Source organism: Grampus griseus, assembly GCF_964374135.1.
Source record: "Grampus griseus genome assembly, chromosome: 7".
Classification (NCBI taxonomy): Eukaryota; Metazoa; Chordata; class Mammalia; order Artiodactyla; family Delphinidae; genus Grampus; species Grampus griseus.
The window spans coordinates 70,689,092-70,713,555 of record NC_139001.1 but is presented as its reverse complement, the minus strand read 5'-3'; the positions used below and the strand labels follow the sequence as shown (position 1 = coordinate 70,713,555).

Sequence of the window (24,464 nt, the reverse complement as noted above, 5' to 3'; positions counted from 1 at the left end):
GAGGGTTGGCTTCGACAAAGAAAGGAGGTGCTTAATCAGAGCCTCTCTGGGTTGTACTGTTGTTGTTTTGGTGACCAAACAGGTTACAGCAGGCAGTGATGGCAGGACAGAGAAAGTTTAGCGAGAATGAAGTAGATTGGAGTGTATCCTTCTAGTGTGGGAAGGCTCCAGGCGTGCTGAAAAAGTGAGAGGGCTTTGGCCCCAGACCCAGGGCTATGAAAACAAAGACCCTTAGCAATGTGGTAAAGGAAGAATCCAGAAGGAGACAAGGCCTTGAATGGGCCAGAAGCCATGGAGGATGAGCAGGGCCCAGCTACGGTAGCGCTACCCAGCTAACCTGTAGGGTTAAAAGCAGAACAAAGCAGAATCAGATCTGGACACTGTTGTGGCAAACCAGGAGAAGGGGCCACTCTGGGGGAAGGAAGCGCAGGAGTCTGGCCGGCAGGGTGACCACGATTGGTTTCCAGTCAGAAACCAGCTGGTGACGCTGGCCCCATTCACACCCCAGTCCAACCTCTGATAAGTTTCCTAGAATAGCTGCTAAAGCTGTGTGTGGCCTGCCTTCTTCCTTCCTTCCCTCCTTCAGATCACAGCACTGGCCAGTCACGTGAGGTCTGGCCCTCCTGTCACTCCCCCTCCCCCCACGCCCCCCACGCCCCCCTCCCCCCCGCTACTCCCCACCCCCTGGCTCTGGAACTCTACTCCTGTCTCTTCACTTTGGGTAGCTTTCCTCACCTGGAAAGTGAGTGGCTTGGATCAGATTATCTTCAAGTTTCTTCTAGATCTAACATTCTGTGATTCTTGGATGTTATACATTACCAGAATCATAAAATTTAGAGTTGAAAGGGACTTCAGAAGTCACCTATTCAACCTCCTACTCAACCCAAGCTAACCTAGCCAGAACTAATAAGCTTTGAAAGTTCTATGTAGTTGTTTTTGGCTGGCTGAAGTCGGCAGTAATCAAAGCTTAAAAACCTTAAATATAAAGCATGAAAAATATATATATGAGATTTCTAGAGCATCTAAGAAAAAGTTTGAAGGAACAGAAGCCCATAGAGCAGCATGTCCTATTGCTTTCTAAGCACAGCTATTCCCAGACTTTGTTTTCACAATATCCAGGGTATATTTAAAAAAAAAAAAAAAATCACAGGGGATGTTAGTAAATTCTCCAAACACAAACTAATTTTCAGCTGATTATCATGCTTATATCAGAGAAGGTGATTAGATGACACATCATCAAATAAACGAAGCCTCAAAGGGAGAATAAAGAATATAAAGGAGAAACAGTTACATTTTGAGATGCATTCAAGAAAAATCAAAAAGCATGGCATCTGTTCTTAAGGGGGAAGTTTCAGTTATAAGCTACTTTTCAAAATTAATTTTTACCTGATAATGAATATTCTCTCTCGCCCTTCAAAAGAATTATTTTCTTAGAGTCTGTGCCAACTATCATACTATAAATTTTGAAGAAATCATTGGCTGTATTTAAGAAATAAGCATTTAAAACAATAATTTTCCATTGTGTTTTATTATCAGTTACTTAAAAGTGGTAAGTTCATAAATAAATAAGAAGAGATAGCCTTCTTACAGATTACATGAAACTATATACAATGACATTCTCTCTGCATAGTAACCAACACTGAGGTGTGTAACTTGAATTTTTAGATGGATTATTTATAATCCTTTAAAGTGCAATTTATTTAAGGGTTTAAGCAAATCATAGGATAAAGGATCTTTCTAATAAATGAGTAACATTAAAAAGATGATATAGTTGGATAAATCTTTCGAAAATCAGAACTGATTTTGCCAAATGTACTTGTGATGTAATAATTACCACCACCACCCCCACTCAAACCCCAAACTTGACTTAATTGCTGAGGATTAAGAAGGACTGGAAGATATCATTTCTCCCGATATTGATGTATAGACTTAATGTCAGTCCAATAAAAATTCTATCAGATTTCTTTTTTTATGAAAATTGATAAGCTTATTCTAAAATTTATTTTAAAAGGTAGAAGATCTAGAATAGTTAAGGCCACTTTGAAGAATACACAGTTAATATATTGCTCTGGTAATTAAGACCAGGTAGTATTGACACAAGAATACATAGAGAGCCAAACAAAAAGTCCAGAAAAAGAAACACGTAAATGTGGTCACCTGATTTACAACAAAGACGGCACTGAACTTCAAAGGGGAAAACGAAAATGTCTTTTCAATAAATGCTGCTGGATCAGTTAGATATTCATATGGGAGGGAAATGAATCTTGACCCTATCCACAAACACAAAAATTAATTAGAAATGGATTGCAGAGCTAAATGTGAAAGATAAAATACAGCTCCTGGAAGAAAATATAGGAATATAATTTCATGACCTTAAAGTAAGCAATGATTTCTAAAACAGACACAAAAAGTGGTGAACATAAATCATAAACTGAACTTCATTAAAATTAAGAACTTTATTTATTAAAAGATAGTAATCAGATAATGAAACGGAAAACTGAAAACTGGGAGGAGATACCCTCACACATATATATCTGATGAACGATTTGTATCCAGACTTTATTTAAAAACCTACAACCAATAAAAAGGACAACCCCATATAAAAAGCAAGAAAGGGAACCCTCTTGCACTGTTGGTGGGAATGTAAATTGATACAGCCACTATGGAGAACAGTATGGAGGTTCCTTAAAAAACTAAAAATAGAACTATCATATGACCCAGCAACCCCACTACTGGGCATCTACCCTGAGAAAACCATAATTCAAAGAGTCATGTACCACAACGTTCATTGCAGCTCTATTTACAATAGCCAGGACATGGAAGCAACCTAAGTGTCCATTGACAGATGAATGGATAAAGAAGATGTGGCACATATACAATGGAATATTACTCAGCCATAAAAAGAAACGAAATTGAGTTATTTGTAGTGAGGTGGATGGACTTAGAGTCTGTCACACAGAGTGAAGTAAGTCAGAAAGAGAAAAACAAATACTGTATGCTAACACATATACATGGAATCTAAAAAAAAAAAAAAAAAAAGGTTCTGAAGAACCTAGGGGCAGGATAGGAATAAAGACACAGACATAGAGAATAGACTTGAGGGGAGGGGGAAGGGTAAGCTGGGACGAAGTGAGAGAGTGCATGGACTTATATATACTACTAAATGTAAAATAGATAGCTAGTGGGAAGCAGCCGCATAGCAAAGGAAGATCAGCTCGGTGCTTTGTGACCACCTAGAGGGGTGGGATAGGGAGGGTGGGAGGGAGATGCAAGAGGGAGGGGATATGGGGCTATAGGTATATGCATAGCTGATTTACTTTATTATAAAGCAGAAGCTAACATACCATTGTAAAGCAATTATACTCCAATAAAGATATTTTTTAAAAAAGCGAGCAAAAGGTTGAGTTTTATGTTATGTGAATTATATTCAATAAAGCTGTTATGTTTAAGAAGTGAGCAAAATATCTGAAAGACACTTCACGAAAGAGGAGATCCAATTGGCCAATAAATATATGAAAAAGTGCTCAACATCATTAATCATCAGGGAAATGCAAATTAAAACCATAATGAGATACCACCCACCAGAAGGGCTAAAATTAAAAAGACCGACAATACCAAGTGTTAGTGACATACAGAGCAAATAGCTTTCTCACACTTTGCCAGTAGGACTAGAAAATGGTAATATCTACCATTTTAGATGAACATACACATATCATGTGACCTACCAGTTCCTCTCTTATGACTAAATGCATATGTTGACCAAATGGTGTGAACAAGAATAATTACAGCAATTTTATTCATAACAGCTCCAAATTGAAATAATCCAAATGCCCATTAATAGTAGAACAGATAAATGAATCATGATATATTCTCTAATAGAATACTACATAGCATTAAAAAAAGAATCGACTGCTACACATAAGAACATGGATGAATCAAACCAAAACGTCGATGAGCTAAGGAGGCCAGACACAAAAGGATACATACGACAGGACATTTTTTTTTTTTTTTTTGCGGTACACGGGCCTCTCACTGTTGTGGCCTCTCCCGTTGCGGAGCACAGGCTCCGGACGCGCAGGCTCAGCGGCCATGGCTCACGGGCCCAGCTGCTCCGCGCCATGTGGGATCTTCCCGGACCGGGGCACGAACCCGTGTCCCCTGCATCGGCAGGCGGACTCTCAACCACTGCGCCACCAGGGAAGCCCAGGACTTCATTTTTATGAAGTACAAGAATAGGCAAAACCAATCTACAAAGATAGAAGTAAGACTAGCGGATACCTCTGGGGAGGAAACTGTGAGAAGGGGCATGAGGGTGCTTTCTGGGTGCTGGAAATGTCATAGAGTGACCTGGGTGGCCAGTACATGAGCATAACAATCTACATATTTAAAATGTGTGCGCCATACTATATATATGTTCTACCTAAAATAAAAACTTTAAATAAACAAGTAAATAAAATTATCTCGTGTTCCACAATGGCAGGAATCATGCCTCATTTACATATTTGCACCTTCCAGGGCCTAATACAATGCCTGCTCAGTGTTTGTTGAATTTAATTAAATTGCCCACCAGGTAGCTCCAACTCTATGATCTCAGCTAGATGATTTTAGTACAACATGTCTGAGTGGTCAAGAGTAGAACTATAGTTGTGCACTTGCTTCCTGCAGACTCCTTTTAAATTCCCAACGCGTTCATGTTTAAAATATCTGGCGCTTTTTTTTTCTTTTCCAAAAAGGGAGATGGGAGTATTTGCATACTGAAAAACAACCCCATTTGCAGGGTTTAACAAGATTCAAATCAAAAAGGCAAAGGAAGAGGAAACAAAGAAAGGTGCTCCTGTGGCGCCCTAGAAAGCAGATGTTCATTAGGGCCCAGACACACAGATGACGATCACCGTGTGCTTATCTGAACAAGCTATCGTCAGAACACACAGTCAAATCAAATTTTGAAGGCTCAAAGGATATGCACCGAAGAACATCCCGAACTGCTGAGACATGAATTTGAATTTGGTGACAGAGATAGAGGGGTAGAAAAGAACACTGTCATTTGAAGTCCTATTTATACGTTAAGATATAATCTACTCTTTAAAAAAAGCAATCGAAATCAACATTTAAGACGTTTGCTATTAAAATTAAAATCTGAGGAACTACTACCAAGTAAGAAACACACCTTTTTTTAGCCTTTTGCCAATCAGAAAAACACAATATTTCGTGGTTATTTTTAAAGAATAGTTGTGTGAAATATTCAAGAAACAGAAAAAAATGGTTACATATGATTTTAAATGTTATTATGGGTACAGAAAAATTGTATGCAGCTTACCATTTCACTATGTCATATTTAAAGTTCCAATCTCATTAAGAGCCCACATTTGGCATCAAAACACTTTTTATTATGCTAATTATATTCTCTTTTGTTCAAAGTATTACATCATGCCTGTGCTTCTGTAACACTTATACATTACCAAATACAATTTTATTTAAATTTTCCATATAAAATTGGATAAGGAATCAGAAAGAAAATCCCATTCAAAGAGGGAACTGTAATTAGCAAATTCTTAATCATAATCTGTAGCATTAAGAGGTAGCAAAGTTTTTTTTTAGCCAAATTAAGTCAGACCCACTTGGTCCCTGACTTGGGCAGACGCAGTGGGACTAGCTTGTATGCAGCCGTCACCCTGGCAGATTCACCACTAGGCACACACACGTGTAGCTGGCCAGAAGCCAGTCCACAGTGGCACTACTGTTACTGCGCAAGAAGAAAAGGTAGAAGCAGGAATGGAGGAGAAAGGGGAAGGAAGGAGTGGCGGAAAAGGAGACGGGAAAGAGGAAGCACGCTTTGAGATTGCCCAACCCCCTGGACCCTTGCCATTCCTCCTTTGCAGGCCCTTGGGCTTTGTCTAGCTCTTCACCCCAGAGTCAAGCCGCAATCCAGAAACAAAATACCAAGGGATCTATGGTCTGAGCTGTGTTCTAAAGCATAGGCTGGTTCCATTTTTGCCCTCCTTTCAGGGTAGGATTCTTAACCTGTGCTCTACGGGCTGAGTCTCAGTAAAAATCTGAGGTTAATGGGAATGTGCCACCTTCAGATTCTCAAGGTTTGAGGTTCCCCTAAGAGTTATGAACCATTGTTGGACCAGGACTTGGTGAAAATAAGAGAAGTGATGGTATTGGACAATGTTTTCTCTGTCTTTTGATATCCTTCTTGTTACCAGGCTCAAGAGCTGTTTGCTTGATTCCGTGCTAGAGAAGAGAAGGAAAGCTTGTGAGGCTGTAGTAATCTAGTCAGTGATGAGCTAGGGATGAAAAGCCCTACTTCTTAGATAGCCGGGGACTGCTTTATGAAAATTGAGGGTGGGCTAGGAGGAAAGGGAACAAGAGATTATCAGTGAGGCCAACACAGGGAAAGAAAAGTAAGCAGGGAGCTAGTCTCAGGAGCGAGGAGCGAGGACGTCTCCCAGGGCCTTAACTCAGCGAGAAGCTCCTGAACCTACAACTCCCAGCTTCGCAAATCCCTGACCCACGTGACTCCACAAGCCACACCTCCCATCTCTTCTTGAAACCCGGTCCTCAGTCCTAGAAGCTCAAAGCCCCTTCTGAGGGACTAAGGGAACTCGTCTTCCCACTGCCCCCTCAGGTGAGTTAGGGAAAACTCCTCAGTCCCCTAAAGGGGGCCAAGATGGGTTCCCCGAATTCCAACTCTGAATACTCACCCCCCTCCTCCAAGAAACATTGTCCCCGTGTGATGATTTGGTTCTACGGTAGGACCAGTACAGAACAAGTGTATGTGAATTATAAACTGGGTTACTTTCACAGGCTCTTATGGGTTGGCTGGAGACCCTATCATTAAAGATAACAATTTATATGTGAAATATACTAGATGAGTTTCAAGTTCTAAATAATTGATAAGTGAACTTTCTGGAACAAAACCTGCTGGAAACACAATTCGCTTGTAAGATAAGGTATACCCAGTCACAGAACAAATCACATAGCGCTCTAAAAAATATCATTTGCCCAGCTATAGAATTTCAGCTATAGAAGTTTCTCTGCTAGCCAGTTCTTTCTGTGTTGTTGTTGTTAATAAAGGTATGCAAATAATCATGTAGAATAAAACCTAAGAACTGAGATTAGCAATTTTTTTTTAAGGCTTCCATTTTTAAAGCAATGCAATTAATCAAAGCTGTGCTCTGTAGGAAGCAGAGAGGGTTTGGGGAGTATTTCAGTTAATGACCTGAAAATAAAAACTGGCAAATTTTTCTTTCTGTAAATGTCTGCATTTGTCAAAAACCTGTTTGGTGATGAATCCAAGTTATTGTTGAGAAGACAAGGGTAAAGTTGGTGGTATTACAAATTTCTGATATGATTTACTTTTCCTTGTAACCAAATATTTTATCTGAGACTTTATTTCAAACTGCGAAAATATTTCATTGCTATTCTACAGGTGAGGAAGGGTTTAAGCGGTTTTCCAGCACAAACATACTCCCAATTATAAGTCTCAAAGTCATAATGTTTAAAAAGTGTTAAACAGGGGAAATAGTATAGTGTCATTTGAGGGGCTTAAGTATAATGGAAATGTAAGTTTATAATCTAAAATTCTTTTTCGGCAACTTTGATTCCCCGCCCCAAGAAACTCAAGTTTAGAAAAAGCACAGAATTCCATGATGTATCCATCTAATTCTGCCCATTCTTATTAGTAAATTTTTCAACTTATAAAAAACAAAACTAGTATCATGTAAAGAAGGCCCACCCACTTGCACAGCTGGGAAGATGATGCATTTTTCCTTCAAGATCAGTAAAAATTATTTATCATATCAATGAAATGATCTAGTTTTGTTGCACGAAAACCTTCCCTGAAATTGCTCTTTTACTGGACCCAGCAGCCCAATAGCACTTGTTGTTCAATGGGTAGCCAGAGGGATCGGTTCTGTGTCTCACACTGAGGCCAGAGGATAATATGACTCCTGAAGGACTTAGCTCCATTGCAGAGTAAACAGCTTATTTTAAAAGAATTAAAGCTAGATAATGACCAAATAAAGAGAATAAAAAGCTATAACCATGAAAGATCAGGAATAATAAAAAAATCTGTTTTTTTTCTGAAGAAATGCTAGCTCACAATAGACACATTATCAAGATGTAGATTGCAGGCACACAAAGATGTAATTAGCAATATAACAAAACTCCAAAGAAGGCTAATAAATTAGGAGAAATAAACATCACTTCAAATGGTTTAAACAATAAATGTAATACTTCTATATGACCATTATGTCATCATTTAAGGATTATATTCTCGGCCTGTCACAACCCTAATAGGTGGGTTTAATAGCACACTTATAAGCATAAAACTGGAAAAATAATAATGTAAAATAAGGTAATTGTATATGAAACTTTGAGGAGAAGGAGTTAACATGAAGTACAAAAAGGTGATATTCTTTAAAGCTCTAAGTAGTCATAAAAGGATTATAGAGCAGAAAATATACAAAACAATGGTGATTATCATTTCAAGAAATTTTCATTCATTCATCTAAAGCCCAATTCTTTCTAAAATTCCCAGGTTTACTGGAACTTTTATTAGCACTTTACTTTTTCTCACAGTACACATGGCACTGTTTTTCATCCCACATATAGATCTGAGTGCCTTCCTGTCACTCAGACCCTTGGTTGGTATGCTGCCTTCCTGGGTGTACTGTTTTGTAGATATTCTTTGCTTATGTCTTGAATTGTGTCTATTCTGTCTTCCCTGGCAGCTGGAGAGCAGGGACCAGATATTACACTCCCTAACCTTTCTTAATATCAAGTGCAGAGAATGGTGCTCTGGGGTCACTAAGGAAATACGATCGCCTAGTTAGTATTTTAGCCCTTCATGAGCCTCAGCAATTTCCCACAAACACCAGATTAAAATTTAGCCTAATTCCAGAATACAGATGTTATTTACAGCCATTGTAGGCAATCATCCACCAGACATTGATTTTGTGTGTTTTTATAAGTAAGTTAGCTGTTGATATAAGCATCTAATCTCTCTTTTAGAATCTAGGTTTTCATATCTGTCATCCAGAAGACTGTTTTCCATCCTCTAAAATGGTAAATGCATCCATTTAAGAATTAGCTAAAAGACAATGTATGGGGAATGACGATGTTCAGTTTTAGACTGAACATTTTCTCCTCTAGGAGGTCTAGATGTTGATTTCTGCCCCCTTTTTCTCTCTCACCATCTTTGACACACTTATTTTCCAATGTTTGTTTGAAAATTTTAAATATTCATATAATTATGTTAAGGAGACTAGATGCATTAAGCAAAAATAAGGGATTCAAATATGTGAGAAACACATTTAGCTTGCTGGCTTGGCTGTCACCATTCTCTTTACACTTTTCCCCACATTTCTACCTGATTAAGAAATTATTTGGTTTCTGTTATCAAATTTGTGTGCATGCTCAAATTTGCATGTGTGTTTGACACACACAATGTAAGAAGACATTTTGCTGTGTACCATCTGACGAAACTCCCGGTGGTAAATGTCTGTATCATCCAAGTGCTGCTTCTCCCGAGGAATAGCCGAGTTCCACCAGGTTTTACTACTTACTCGTTAAAATGATACAGCAGAGAAACCAGAACATTTACATTCATTCCACATAACATCCCCAAGCCCAATGTTCAATTTTGAATATATGGTTTAGTTTTGTACCAAATATTACGGCACTGCATTTAAATCACTGACATATCATTACTACACTTTCTTTAAAATAAGCGATGTTACATTGAATAAAACACTTCCACTTAAGAACAACTGTATATGTTCCTGCTTATTCCTATAATACCCAATGAATGAGATAAAAAGCTAGGTGGCTGAATGTCATATTAGGGTTATACAACACTCAGTAACAGAGATAATTATAATTCTGAACACCTTAATGCTAGTTTATGTTTTAGTTATTAACCATGAAATGAATAAATGTTTTTACCACATCTGAAATACTCTGAAAAATAAGGATTTTCTTGAAAATTAAGCAGAAAAAAGTTTGAATCCTGTTGGTGGGGGCCAGTAATAAGAGGCAAAGACAGGCTGAGTCACCAATTCATCACATGTAACATTTCCCTCTTTGATATAATACTATGAGTTGTTTTTTCTGGCACCATATTCTTTAATAAAGACTGCCAAAAAAAAAAAGGCACTTTTGATTCCATAAATGAAACACGGATCAATTGATATGTGATTCATCTTAGGGATCTTACTTCATAAAATGTTTGAAGTTTTCATTATAGGAACAAAATAAATTAACGTTCAAATCAAACTATATTGAGATTTCATTAGAAAATCAGGCTGAGTTATTATATTTGTAGATTTTGGTCTATAATTTTTTTCTTGTCTAAAAAAATTTTGCATGTACTTATTCAGAATAATAATAGTCACTAACAAGCATTTATTTAGCACCTACTGTTCTGCAAATCAAGCAAGGAAATAGGGAGGGCTGATAGCCTTTGAAGAGAGACTTAGTATGGGATAAGGACACCATGCTTGGGGAAAATAAACTTTAGGGAACTGAGCATCCAATAAAAAACAAACTAGGCAAGAAATTCTTCATCTTTAAAAAGAATGAACAACATTTAGGTGTCCATATCATTTTTATCTCCATTCTAGATCTTCCTCACATGATTTTTATTGGTTAAGCAGACATAGGGGAAAAAAAAGAATTTTATTTCCTGGCAACTCCCTCTTTAGTAAAAAGAAAAGGGAAAAAGGTCCCTTTGTCTTTAGTGTAAAGACCTACGACTTATTAAATTTCAGTACTCATTAAGTAAGCTGGGGTAATTTAAAAGTTCCAAAAAACCGTTAAGCAAAATACAAAGTCTGAGAGATATATCAGTAAAGCTTAAAAAAATGTTTTTCCTGAAAGTGTATTACATGGAAATTGCCCATATTTGAATTTAAATTGGAAGCCAAGATTGCCAAACATGTAAGGTATAGCTAGTTATACTGATACTAAATGACTGAATACTTTCCTACTTCTCTTCACTTATCTTTCCCTGTTCCATTCTAGGAGCATAAGATTTGTCTCCCAACATATAAAGAAATAAGATGCATTATGGAAATTCAAAAGAAATGGCTGTCCGAGGGGAAGGGTGCTACAATATTTCATCATAATGCATCTTGATTTTAGCATTTCCGTGCTCTTGAGCCTTCCAACACCACTTCCAGACAGCCACAATACCCCGCTCACATAAGGAAATAAGGTGTATTCATCACGTAAAATATTGTATTACTGTATTGATGCATTTAAGCAAACTTTATTCATCTCACAAACGTACTTACTTCTCAAGACACAGAGCAACCCAAGTTTTAATATCATGCCACTGTACCTCCAAGTCACCTTAATCTACTCAGTAGTTCCACGTATCAAATCATGATCTCTCATTCCTGGAGAAACAGATTGATACAATATTCATTTGACTATGACTAAGGAAAAGTTAAGGAATTCAACAAAATGTTAATGCACCCAAAAATTCAATTCAGAAAAGCTGCTTTTTTTCTAGTAGCTTCATTAATAGAATACCAAATTATATTACTCATTATTTTTCAGATTTTGAAGCTAGGTTCAGGTATGTTCTTTGGCATACACTTATACAAAAATAGCTTTTAAACAAACATTTGTTTTAGAAACAAACATTTCTCTAGTGTAGAACATTTCTTTAGTACACAAAACAATATAACTATGAATAAAGACACAAATGTGTCAAACTGCTTGTAGCTGGTATGAAATATTAGCTAACCATGTAAAGAACATTTTGTACTTCCCTTTCTTCAGAAGAACTAGAATAAGTATTTCGATGTCCATAAATATTTGCATACACATATTGGCAGTAATGTACATCATGATATCTTTGAAACAAACAGAATTCAAGGGTTGCCTTGCAATAAGTGAAAATGTCTACACACAAAATGTTAATTAAAATGTTACGTTACCAGAATTTTTCCTGTGTATCTGAAAAGTAGATACCAAATTTAATTTTTAGTAATACGGCATAAGTCACTTAATAATTTAGAAAATCCTTTAGAACAATACGTGCTTATATTTATGAAGCTACATCAACCTGTATCTTAGAATGAATGTGTCAGGTGATAAAGAGAACCCTGCTGTGATAAGACCACCCTTAACGGAGAAATACAAAAAAACTCAACAAGCGTGTAAAATCAGGTTACTTGCAATCTCTGTTACTCTACGCTAAGGCATTATAAAAATTTCGCAGTCTCCTTCATTTCCACCCATGTCCTGCCTTTCTATAACATCCTCAACTTTACTTTATGTCTAATGCAGCTGTATTACTTTTTCTAATAATTATCTTTTTCTGTCAAAGCACAAAGCATACCAATATGGTCACACACTGTAATCCAGCTCCACAGGCTCCATTGGTTGTTGACTGTTAGCAGAATGCAGAAGTAACTAATATATTTTTATAGAGAAAAATTACTACATTTTTCTGAAAAGACTCTGGATGACTAACATACGAAGAATGATTTGACATATGTTAACTTTTTACGGCATGGCAACAAAACTCATTTTCAAGTGCCATTTTCATTGGTGTCTATTCCTTCTAATGAAAAGAAATCCCACCCGTTTATTCTTTTTCCATTCAAAACACATCCATCTCTGGATCACAAGTTTAAGTCAAATATCACTTGGTAAACGATCGTGCCATCCCTCAGTTTTTGATAGAGCTTCCACACAGAAGTTTCAAAACAACTCTGTCTAGCAAACACATCACTGTACTTTAAACAGTGATGTTTTCTATCCCATATTTCAGGAAGGTTAAAATACACACACACAGAGGCAAGGATCGTCACTGTAGACAACAGATTCTACGTCAGTTTACTAACTCTTTAGGTAGATTAGGTAACACTTGTTTTTAAACTGACTACAAATCAAATCAGGTCTCTATTTTTTTTAATGACTCACAATACCATGTGACCAAGAGAAAGATGAGATACGGGAGACAAAAAGGGCTATGTGTTCTGAACTATGCTACCTAAAATCTGCATCTAGTCGCTTTACATTTTAGGAGATGCCTCTTCCTGAGATAATCAAGATACTTTACAACAGGGAATTTAGATTTAATTATCAAACTTTAATACCAAGTTATATAGGTCAAGTGAGTATGTGTGTCTTTCTCCGGAAACAAAGAGATTCAGAATAATAGGATTTCAGATTTCATAGGAGAAACAGCAAGATATGCTTTGAGAATGTCATTTACCGTAACACAAATCAATATTAAATGCTTTATGCAGGAAGCACACTTTCAGAAAATGGGCCCTAAAGCTTTCTGGGATCCGACCCTAATTACTAGAGCAGGCTCTTGCCGTTTGTCTCTCTCTTCAATTATTTACGGGGCAAAAAGAGCCAAATGGCATTGCATTAGCTATATTAAATGCTACGTACTTGGTTTCTAACTTACTAATGGTACATAAAAATTACTAAGGTGAATATGCCTGTAGAAACATGGCCTTTTTTTCTTTTTCACCTGAGTGTATGTTATTTATTATTCATATAGTTAAGTGTTGAATAGGCTGTCCTTTAGGTACCCAATGCTGCATAATTTAAACAAGTGCATTAAACATATATGATATCTAAAAGGTAGAGCATTGATTACACTTCAAAATTTCTTTGAACAACTTATATTTACAGTGTAGCTCACCAAAACACGGGTACCTCCCTTCACTCCCTGAAAACAAATACAGCAGGGACCACACAAGAATGAATGATGGGTACCCTTGCTGCTACCATCTTGCCGCTTTGTGGCGACCCAAAGTAAAATGAAAATGGGGAGGGGGGTGAAAATGAGGCCCTTGAGGGCTAAGAAATTTCAGGTCTCTATGCTAACAAGTGTCCTTTTTACATGGACACATACAAAACTATGATGTAGGTACATAACATGGACCACACACACTTGTAAGAAAGAAAAGCTTATCAAGGTTGAATCAGAGATTCTCTGCACCAGGCCAGAAATGCCCTCTGCCAGCAAGCAGGGCATGATTACAACCGCCCAAGGAAAGTTCAGAGGCTGCATCTTTTGTGATCTAGAAGGGCACCAGGAGTCAAGATAAGAGATGCTAATTGCTGAAGAAGTCTGGTGCATCCAACTTTTGCCCTCCCAAACTGTGGGGAAAAGCTTCCAAAGCAGTGAAACCCTCACTCTTCACGGACCCAATATTTTTTTTCCTGAGTTCAGGAGGCATCAAATTCTTATTGTCAAAATAGGATAGGCCCACTAACAACGTACCCAGGGTCCCTGGAAAGCCAGTCGCAATTTGTATGACTACATGTCATCCGCTGTGTTACCTACGCGTGCTCCAAGGCCGTTTTTGAGAAAGCACCACTGGAAATCGATCTGTGGTAAACATATACGGTAGTATGTCTCTAAACTAAATACTAAGTCACTTCTTTCTCTGCATCGAAATCTGCCCATTGTCCCTCCTTTGCAGAAGCTACAGGGAAGATTAAAAGGGACATCAATGAACGCTGAGTGAACTTTGACCACTTTTCTACCCAAAACAACAGCGTAAAAGTAGAAATCAGTAACCAGGTGAAGTGCCACACCGCACAAAGATCAAGGCGAGGGGCGGGCGCGCAGGGCCGGAGGCGGGGAGGAAAAAGTCCCGTCCCCAGCCTCGAGCCCCAGTTGTCTCGCGCGCGGGAGGCTGAGGGGCGTCCCCGGGGGGCGGGAGGCTCCGCGGCACTCCGAGGGAAGCCGAGAGTTACTGCTCGCCGGGCGAGGCCCAGGAGAAGGGCTCGAAGATCCGCGCCGCCAGCGGGTGCTGCCGCGGGCCCCAGGCGTCGGCGGCCGAGCAGCCAAGGCTCGGCGAGGGGCGCCGCTCGGCCCGCGACCCTCCCCGCTTCCCGGGCCAGGAAGGGGCCGGCGGCTCTTTCCTGTCTAGTCTCTCCCCCCGCGGCTTTCTGTAACCCGATCCCAGCACTCCGCTCCGCGGGCAGCCGCCGCCCCGCGCGCCGCCGGGCTTCGCCCAGGCCAGCGCTATAGTTAGCAACCTTCCATCAACTCCACCGGAGGCGGCGGGGGCTCGCCGCGTGCCCCTCCCGGACCGGAGCCGCGCGCGCCCCCGGCGCCCCCCGCCCCCGGCGCCCCTTTACCTTCGCTTGAAGATACTGGGGGTAGTAGTAGGTGGCGTACTGAGGGTACATCTGCTGTTTCCACACTTTGCCCATGAAGCTGGAAGGGAGCCTGCCGTGCAGGGTCGCGGGTACTTTGGGGTTTCCAAGTCTCGGTCTCTCCTGCCTCTCCCTTTCCGGCGGCGGCTGCTGCCGCTGCTCCACCTCTCAGCCCGGACCAGACGTCCTCCTCCTCCTCCTCCTCCTCCTCCTCCTCCTCCCTCTCCTCCTCCTCCTTCTTCTGCTCCCAGACAGAGAGAAAGACACTGCAGAGCGCAGAGGGCACCCCGGACAGGGCGCTCGCAAGGAGTTGCCTCCCGGAGCCCGAGTGCTCCGCGGCTGCCAAGGGCTGGCGCGCTGGCCGCGCTCCGCTGCGGCGAGCAGGCTCAGCGGGGTCGGGAGGTGATCAATACAAGTGGAAAGTGCTGCTGCTGCGGCGGCGGCGGCGGCTGCGCTCGGTGCCAGGCGGCATCTGGGGTGGGTGCGCCCGATTGGGAGAGGGGAGAGGGGCTGGCGTGCCGAGGCCGTGGGGGAAGGGCGGGCGGGGGCGGGGCTTGGGCGCTGCGGAGCCGGGACCGGCTGGAGGTGAGGGCTGAGTTTTAACCACTCCTCACCTCCCAGGCTTGACGGGCAGAAGCCTTGGGAGCCCGAATCGCTTTGTGTTGGGGGTGGAGGGTGGGGGGTAGATTGGGGGGGACCCAGCTTAAGAACTGCAGAGTGGACACCTTCTTTGAGGGGACGCACTTAAGAACTGCAGAGTGGACACCTTGTTTGCTTTCATGAGTTTTTATCTCCTTAAGGGGGAGGGGAGGTAAGGGGGAAAGAAGAGGAAATCTGATTCATCTCTCACTTCCCGCCCCCCGCCCCCCCCCGCCCAATGATTTTTTTTTTTTTTTTTCACAAGAGAAGGAAAATGATTTAGTGCCCAACCACAAGGCTGGAGCGGGGACACCTGGGTTCGGTTCCCCCCAGGCCACAACACTAATTTTCTAGGTGACCTTGGGAGGGTTAGTGTCCTTCGGATTGGTGAGTTTGGTGAGATATGAGAGGTGAAATCATGCCCTCTGCACAAGAGGAGGCAAAGCACTCAAACACACACGCTCCTCACAACAAATAGACGGATCTTTCTAAGGGGGAGACGGCGCAAAGAGGCAGAATGTTATTATTAGAGGACACAATATAGACATCAGCTTTTCTCTGCCTCTTTCTAATGCTGCCAGACAGTCTGACAACTCCCACTCAGGAACAAGGAAACTCCCTGAGTTTGGAATATTTTAAGGCCATTTTGAAAGTCACACACGCTGTTGCAGTGTGCTTCAGTGACATATTAAAATCAATCTCTCCCTTTCTGCCTCTCTCCATCTCCTAATTGTCACAGCTGCAGACAGCCCCAGACAGCAGTGGTTCAGTTCACTACATAACTGGATATAATTTAATGGAGTTAATTGGTCCCTGAAGCTGCCTGTAGAAGACTTTTATATTGTAGCTCAACAAGAGATAGTACCAAAAATGTACAAATAGGATAAGTAAGAAAGCACCTTCAAATTGGAGTTGTTGCGCATCTAATAAAATGTAATGAAAAATTAATTTGTTATTAAATAGACCTTGATTACTCTGTTTTGTCATTTTGGTTTTCTGAGAGTCTGTTTTCATAATAGCACAGAGGTAAATCAAACTGAAATGGAATGCATGATTTTGTCAGTTACATTTTTATTTGATTACATTTCAAAAGATTTAGTAAGATACTTTAAAATGATGCAATAGTGAAATGAAACCTTTATCATCTTTATATGATTTAGACAGATTTCTAGATTACACAATTTGAAAAAACAAATGTAAGTTCATATGAGAATATTTTGGATGTGCCAGGAGGCAAATCACGTTCTTTTAAAAAAATTAACAGTTAACCCATGTGAAATCCTACAGCTGAGCTTCTGCTGTACGGTGGGCCCTGTTGAGGTTAATGTCAATCTGAAGGTCAGGGTGGCCCATTGCCTAGCTAGGGGAATCTAAAAATAGTTCTTTATACTGTTTCAGTGTGGGACTCTTGAATGCATTTGATAAGAGAACCAAGTGCACTAACCTGTGTTAAGAACCTAGGAGGACTAGGAATGATGGTTTACAGGAGTGACGGAAGGAAGAGAACACGTTAAGAACCATCTCAGGAGTTCTAGGCCTGAGTTGATAAAAGAAATTACCAAACTCAGACTGTTCTACTTTTTTCTGGATGATGAAAATTCAGTCTGTTTTACAGAGCCCAGAAGCACACCCACAATTATGTAGACACTTGATTTATGACTGCGGTGGTATTGCAGAGCAGTGGAGAAAGAATGAGCTTTTCAATAAATGATTCTGGGTCAATTGGCTATCCATATGGAAAAAATGAAATTGGAGCCCTGCTTCACAAAAGGGGAAGAAAGAATTTCAAATGAATCGAAGACCTAGATGTAAAAAAACAAAACTACAAAGCCGTTAGGAGATAATATAGGAAATATCTTGATAGCATTGAAGTAGGGAAAGATTTCTTTAATAAGGTGACCAAGAGTACAAGGTTGATCAATTTGACTCTATTAAAATTCAGAACACTAATTCATCAAAGGATTCTATAAAGAAAGTGAAAAAGCAAGCCACAAAATAGTTATTTGTAATCCATATAACAACAAAAGCCTAATAGAATATGTAAAGAACTCCCTGAAATCAATTTTAAAAAGAAAAACAACATGTTAAAACATGAATAAAAGATTAAACGTGTGTGTTTCAGAGAGGAGGAAACACAAATGTCCCTATAACATATGAAGAGATACTCATACTCATTAGTAATAAAGGAAATGTAAATTAAAATACTAATAAGATACCATTTCATACTCACCAGATTGGCAAAAATTAAGAACTCTGAAAATATTAAGAGTAGGTGAAGATGTAGAAAAGGGGAAAATCTCAAAAACACTGCTTACTGGAGGAAATGTAAATTGGTACATTCACCACTTTAGAAAACAGTTTGCTATTTCCCAATTTATTTGCATGTATGCTATAGCACAGTAATTGTAGGCATCTACCTCAGAGAATTCCGTCTATCTGTGTACCAAGAGAAATGTACAGGAGTGTTCATAATATACAGAAAATAACTTAAATGTCTACCAAGTGTAGAATGGATAAAAAGGCTGTGGTATATGCCAACAATGGAACATTTTGCAGCAGTGAAAATGAATAAACTATAGGTAAAAGCGGCAACACGGATCATTTCAAAATTGATGTTGCAAGAAGCAAGTCAACATAAAGCATGATTCTATTTGCATGAAGTTGAAAAACAGAAAAAAAATATCGTAACAGTATGTTGTGTAAGAATAGTTACATGAGTAATTGTTTTAAAACTATAAGGAAAAACAAAGGGATTATAACATAAAATTCAGAATTGTGGTTTATCTCTGAGGGAGAAGAGTGAGATGTTCACGGAGGGTTGGAAGGGGACTTGGAGAGATGGTAATGTTCCATGTTTTGCACTGGGTTGTGGATATATAAAAATATATTTCAATACTTTTCTTTAAGTGGTTCCAAGACTTTAGTATGTTTGCTGTATTTCATACTAAAACATTTTAAAAACAAAACTCAGCTTTTAATTTTATTCATGATCATTTTCAAACATATACCAAAGCAGAGAGAATAATGATTCCTCTGTTCCTAATACCCAGCTCCAAAATTTATCAACATTTTGTCATTCTTGTTTCTCTCTCTTCCTCTCGCTCTCTCTCCCTCACTCTCGCTCTCTCTCTCTCACACATGCACACACACATTTTAATTTTTCTGGAGTGTTTTAAAGCAAATCCCAAACATTGTATCATTTCACCTGCAACACTTTTGATATCTACCTCTAACAAGTAAGAACTTTTTAAAACACAATATCATGATCACCTCTAACAAAGTTGAGGACAATTTGTTAAGATCAATACCCAGTTCTTGTTCATTTTTCTCCAATTATCTAAAAATCGCTTTTTGTAGTTCATTTGTTTAAATCAGGATGAAACAATGTCCACATGTTAAATTTGGTTGATATAGCTCTTAAGCCTCTTTTAATATATAAACGTTCACCCCCACTTACTTTCTAAATTGATGTTTATTTGTTAAAGAAATCATCTGTCCTATAGAATTTCCCACATGGCTGACTGCAACCTCATGGTGTCATTTAAAGTTGATGGTTAGTTCTAGAGGTTTAATTACATGCTGGTTCACTGTTTTTAGCAAAGAACGCTTCATAGATGGTGCTGAAAACACATAGGTGATGTGATGTCCATCACATCACATCAAGAGAGACACATAATATCTGGTTGTCTCATTTTAGTGATGTTAAGATTGATCAGAAGTTCAGGTATTATCAGTTCGATTTATCCCCTAAAAAGTTCCATGGTTTTAATAGTCATTCATAACTTACTTCAATCCATTATTTCATTAGGGGTTACAAAATTGTGGTTTTCATAGTTTCTTCATTCCTTCTTTACTTATTAGTTGGAAATGGTCTATGGAGAAGAATTTTTCTCTCTTCAATTCTTTGGTTAACTTGAAATACAATTAGCACAGGAAGAGCAGGATAAATTTCCCCCTATTTACCAAGTTTCAGAATAATGAGTTGATGCCATAGGAAACTCCAAAGCTAACCAGCTTTAAGTAACAACATCCTGAACTTGTGAATTTTTATATGTTTGATTTGTTCCAGTCCAGCACAATCCTTATTCTTGTTGATGCTCAAACTGTCCCATTTTCAGCTAATGAGAAACCCTTCAAATTGTCTCTTGTGGCTTTTTTTTTTTTTATACCAGACCCCAAGAGTCTTTGATAGATTTTTTTGCTTTCTAGTATAGTAAGATTGTCCTGGGTCCTTGTACAGCTCATGCTCGCACCTGGATTAGCTATTTTTCTAAGAAACCCACATCAGCTTGCTCTTAAATTTTTTTTTCAATAACAAATTCCTTAAAATGTGTTTTTTATCCTTATTAAATGTGGGGGAAGGAGCTCATGAAATATTCTTTTTTTTTTTTTTTTGTGGTACGCGGGCCTCTCACTGCCGCGGCCTCTCCCGTTGCGGAGCACAGGCTCCAGACGCGCAGGCTCAGCGGCCATGGCTCACGGGTCCAGCCGCTCCGGGGCATGTGGGATCTTCCCGGACCAGGGCACGAACCCGTGTCCCCTGCATCGGCAGGCGGACTCTCAACCACTGCGCCACCAGGGAATCCCTAAAAAGCATTTTAAATGAGATGGTACAATGTCCTAAAAGCTGAGATTTAACCAAGCAGTGTGTATATATATTATATATGTATATACATATATGTCTATACATACATACAGTCTTCAATGCAGTACTGAAATGAAAAGATATAATATGTGTTTCAAGACCACATAGAAATACTTGATAAAAATAGAAGCCTAAGACTGTAAATTCTATCAATTTTTATCTACCAGGGTGTGGGTTCTGTGGCATTATAGATGATCAGCCACGTCAAGGGGGAAGGCACTGGTAATTCTATTTGTTTGACGGTGCTGTGGAATTAGACAGCTGGGGAAGAAAGGAAACACATAAAGGAAGCATCATCTTTAGCTTCCTTAGCACTTGTAAATTTTCCGAATCTAAATTATAGTTGAATTTTAGCAATACTTTGTTTTTGTTCTTAAGACTTCCTGTAGTCTTATCTACATTTTATCAGCATCATTGCCATCACAGTTACTTTGAAATTATTTTAACATCATACTTTTTGTTTATTTATTTATTTTTGGCCACGGCTGCGGCTTGCGGGATTTCAGGTCCCCGACCAGGGATGGAACCCTCCTTCAGCGGTGAAAGCATGGAGCCCTAACCACTAGACCGCCAGAGAATTCCTCATAATTACTTTTTAGTTTACAAAAACCTCACACATAAGTTACCTCATTTGATCCTCACTGAAATCGTTCCAGGTAGATGCTGTTATTAAGGGCACAGACTCCAGAGTCAGACTGCCCAGGTTTAAAGCTGGCTGTTCCCCTCCCTGTCTGGAAAAGTGTAAAATGAGGTTTATGAGAGGATTAAATGAGTTGATATCCATAAAGCATTTAAACTAGCGCCTGGCACAAAATAAGCACTGTAACAGTATTAATTACTATTCTTTTATATATTAAAAAAAAAAGAGATATTCAGTAATTGGCCTAACTAAGGTAGTTCTTTATAGTAAGTTAAAAATCTAGGGTAAAACCCCAGGACTGCTGATGCTAAAAGCCCTATTTTTAAATATTGTTCAGTACTACCTTCTCACTTAGATTGTGTTTCCTTTATATTTCTTTCCTCCTTCTCTTCTCTCTCCCTTTGATCGCTTTCTTTCTCTCATCTTTTTCTTCGCCCTCAGCTTCTCCTTTCTCTCCTCTCCCTCTTCCTTTTCCTACCCCTACCATCACCCTCACCACCTGTTCCACCATAGTGCCACCAACATCATCACCAGGAACGTTAGCGTGATGAACTAAATTGCCTGTGAACTTGAAAGGAACTCATGCTGATAAATTTCTTTTTAATGGGATGACAGAGAAGGAAAGAAGGAAGAAAAAGGTGATTTTAGTTGATAGTCATACTATGCTATATATTTAACTTGTGGTTATGATCTCTACTTATTTATAAGGAGTAATGCCTGAGATGAAAAATGTACTTGAAAAGATTAACAGCAGCTTAGACAATGAAGAAGAAAAGATTACTGAACTTGAACAGATAGCAATAGAAGTATCCAGAATGAAAAATAAATGCAGAACACTAAACTGTGCTAATGCTAGGAATAAAAATTGATAATTTATATAAAATTATTATCTAGAAAAATATGAAAATGCTTGTGTAAAAATTACAATAGCATGTGAGTTAGGGTTTTGTGATACTGGATAGTTTTTGTTGCTGTTGCTGCTTTAATTTTCAATGTTTATTAATTCCATTGTTTAGCACATGCCTCCTGGGTAGCCTGATACTGTGTTAATCAACATGGCACTAAAGGCAAACTGAATATAGTTCCTGTCCTTAAGTGGTTCTCAGTCTAGTAGTGAAAACAGACATGTAAACATACGATTGCTATAGAGTGTGGTAACCTGGATAAGGAAGAAGCGCTTTATTTGGACTGAGGATGTCCAATGAAGCTTTTTTTTTTTTTTTCGGTACGCGGGCCTCTCATTGTTGTGGTCTCTCCCGTTGCGGAGCACAGGCTCTGGACGCGCAGGCTCAGTGGCCATGGCCCACAGGCCCAGCCGCTCCACGGCATGTGGGATCTTCCTGGACCGGGGCACGAACCCGTGTCCCCTGCATCGGCAGGAGGACTCTCAACCACTGAGCCACCAGGGAAGCCCCAATGAAGCTTTTTTAAGAAGAGACACTTTTAGCTATAGTTTGTGAGGAAAAAAAATAATTCACCAAGTAAATAGGGATACAAGTGGAATGAAGCAAGAGTAGAGTTGAAGGAGAATTTGAAAATTCTAGACAAAATATTTGTATATGCAAAAGTGTTGGAGAACTACAAATCTTTTGTTATGATTTAAATTCCAAGTACATGCAGAGGTGAGTAGGGATTGAAGCTGGAAAGGCTAAGTGGGGACTAGATCATGACAACCTTATTAGAATACTACTCTGCAATAAGTGGACATTTCCAATATTTCTGGCATAGGCAACATGAACTAGTAAATCACTTGGGCTTTATTCTGCCGGTATAAGGGAGTTATTAAGGGGTTTTACAGAGTCTGAGTTGTAATCTGAGTTACAAGGTCAGATTTACAATTAGAAAGATTACAGTGTCATCAGTATGGTAGATAGATTCAATGGCAATGGGGGAGATTAGAATCAGATATTCCAGTTATTCCAGGGAAGATATGACAACGGCTTAATCTAGAGTCAGGATATATAAGAGCAATGAGAGCTGTCCATTCTGGGTGTAGGCAATAAAGGAGTGTGGTATTAGTGATAAAAACACTCTTCCCTGAAAAAAATCTTTTGTTGGTGTAAGTTCCAAACAATTGCCATGGTTACTGCTGAATGTAATCGTTGTATATATTTGTTATATATTGCTGCTTAACAAATTATCCCAACTTTAGCAACTTAAACAACATACAATCATCATTTCACATGATTTCTGAGGGTCGGTAATTTGGGAGTGGCTTAGCTGGATGATTCTGACTCAGGGTCTCTCATAAGATTTAGATGTCTACTGGGACTGTAGACACCTGAAGGTCAAGGGCTGGAGGATCCACTTCCAAGCTCACTTATGGCTATTGGCTGACATCCTCAGTTCCTCTCAATGTGAGCCTTTGTATCGGACTGCTAATGACATGACAACTGTATATACATATATAGTGTGTGTGTGTGTGTGTGTGTGTGTGTGTGTGTGTGTGTGTGTGTGCATGTGTATAGAGAGAGAGAGAGAGAAAGAGAGAGAGAAACTCAACCAAGGTAGAGGCTGTAGTGTCTATTATAACCTAAATCTCAGAAGTGGCACACTATCAATTCTAATTCTGACACATTCTAGTTACAATGTGACAAGAATGTGAGTACAAGGAGTGGCATCTTGGAGTCTGACTGCCACAGTAACATATGTAGAAAGTTCAAAGGAACACATTCTTACTACATACTCTTTTACTTACTTACTCATACAGTACACACTGTGTGCTGCCTGGAAGTTAATTCAGAAAATTACCCATTAAGCAATTCCTACCCGTTCCCCTCTCCTCCCAGCCTCTGGCAATCAGCAATCTGCTTTCTGTTTCTATGGATTTGCCAATTCTGGATATTTCATATAAACAGATTTATACACCATGTGACCTTTCTTGCCTGGCTTCTTGCACTAAGCATGTTTTTGTGGTTCATCTACTTTGTAGCATGGATCAGTACTTCATCCCTTTTTATGGCTAAATAACATTCCATTGTATGTGTATACCACAATTTGTTTATCCATTCATCCGTCAATGAATATTCGGCCTGTTTCCATCTTTTGGCTATTGTGAGTAGTGCTGTTGTGAACATTTATGTAAAGTATTTGGGGCAAAGGGGATTGATTTTAAGGTGCCAGTGAAAATGTGAGTGAATGTGTCCAGCAGGTATTTGTATCTGTCGGTCTGAGTTAAGAGGAGAGCTCAGAGATGGAGATAGACTTGGAGTCAGCAACTGTATATGGGCTGTGGTCAAAACCAAGAGGGAAAGCCTGTAGAGAGAAAAGAGCAGTAGACTGAAGGGAGGAGTTAAGTCAAAATGTCTATGGCATACAGGACTTGGCTAAAGCGTCTAGACATTCTCTGGTCTAACACTTTGGGTGTAAGCATTAAGCTATTCACATTATACA

The 24,464-nt window shown here is 39.4% G+C and overlaps 1 protein-coding gene across 2 annotated transcripts in view; it reads right to left on the bottom strand.

Moving 5' to 3' along the window:
- RBMS1 (RNA binding motif single stranded interacting protein 1) overlaps positions 1 to 15,570 on the bottom strand; it is a 209,494-nt gene extending 193,924 nt beyond the window's left edge. For both annotated transcript variants that reach the window (XM_082658119.1, XM_082658121.1), the window contains exon 1: positions 15,130 to 15,570. In XM_082658119.1, coding sequence (XP_082514245.1) covers positions 15,130 to 15,204 — 75 coding nt within the window. In that variant the 5' untranslated portion in view covers positions 15,205 to 15,570. The remainder of the gene's footprint in view (positions 1 to 15,129) is intronic.
- Positions 15,571 to 24,464: the final 8,894 nt, after the last annotated feature.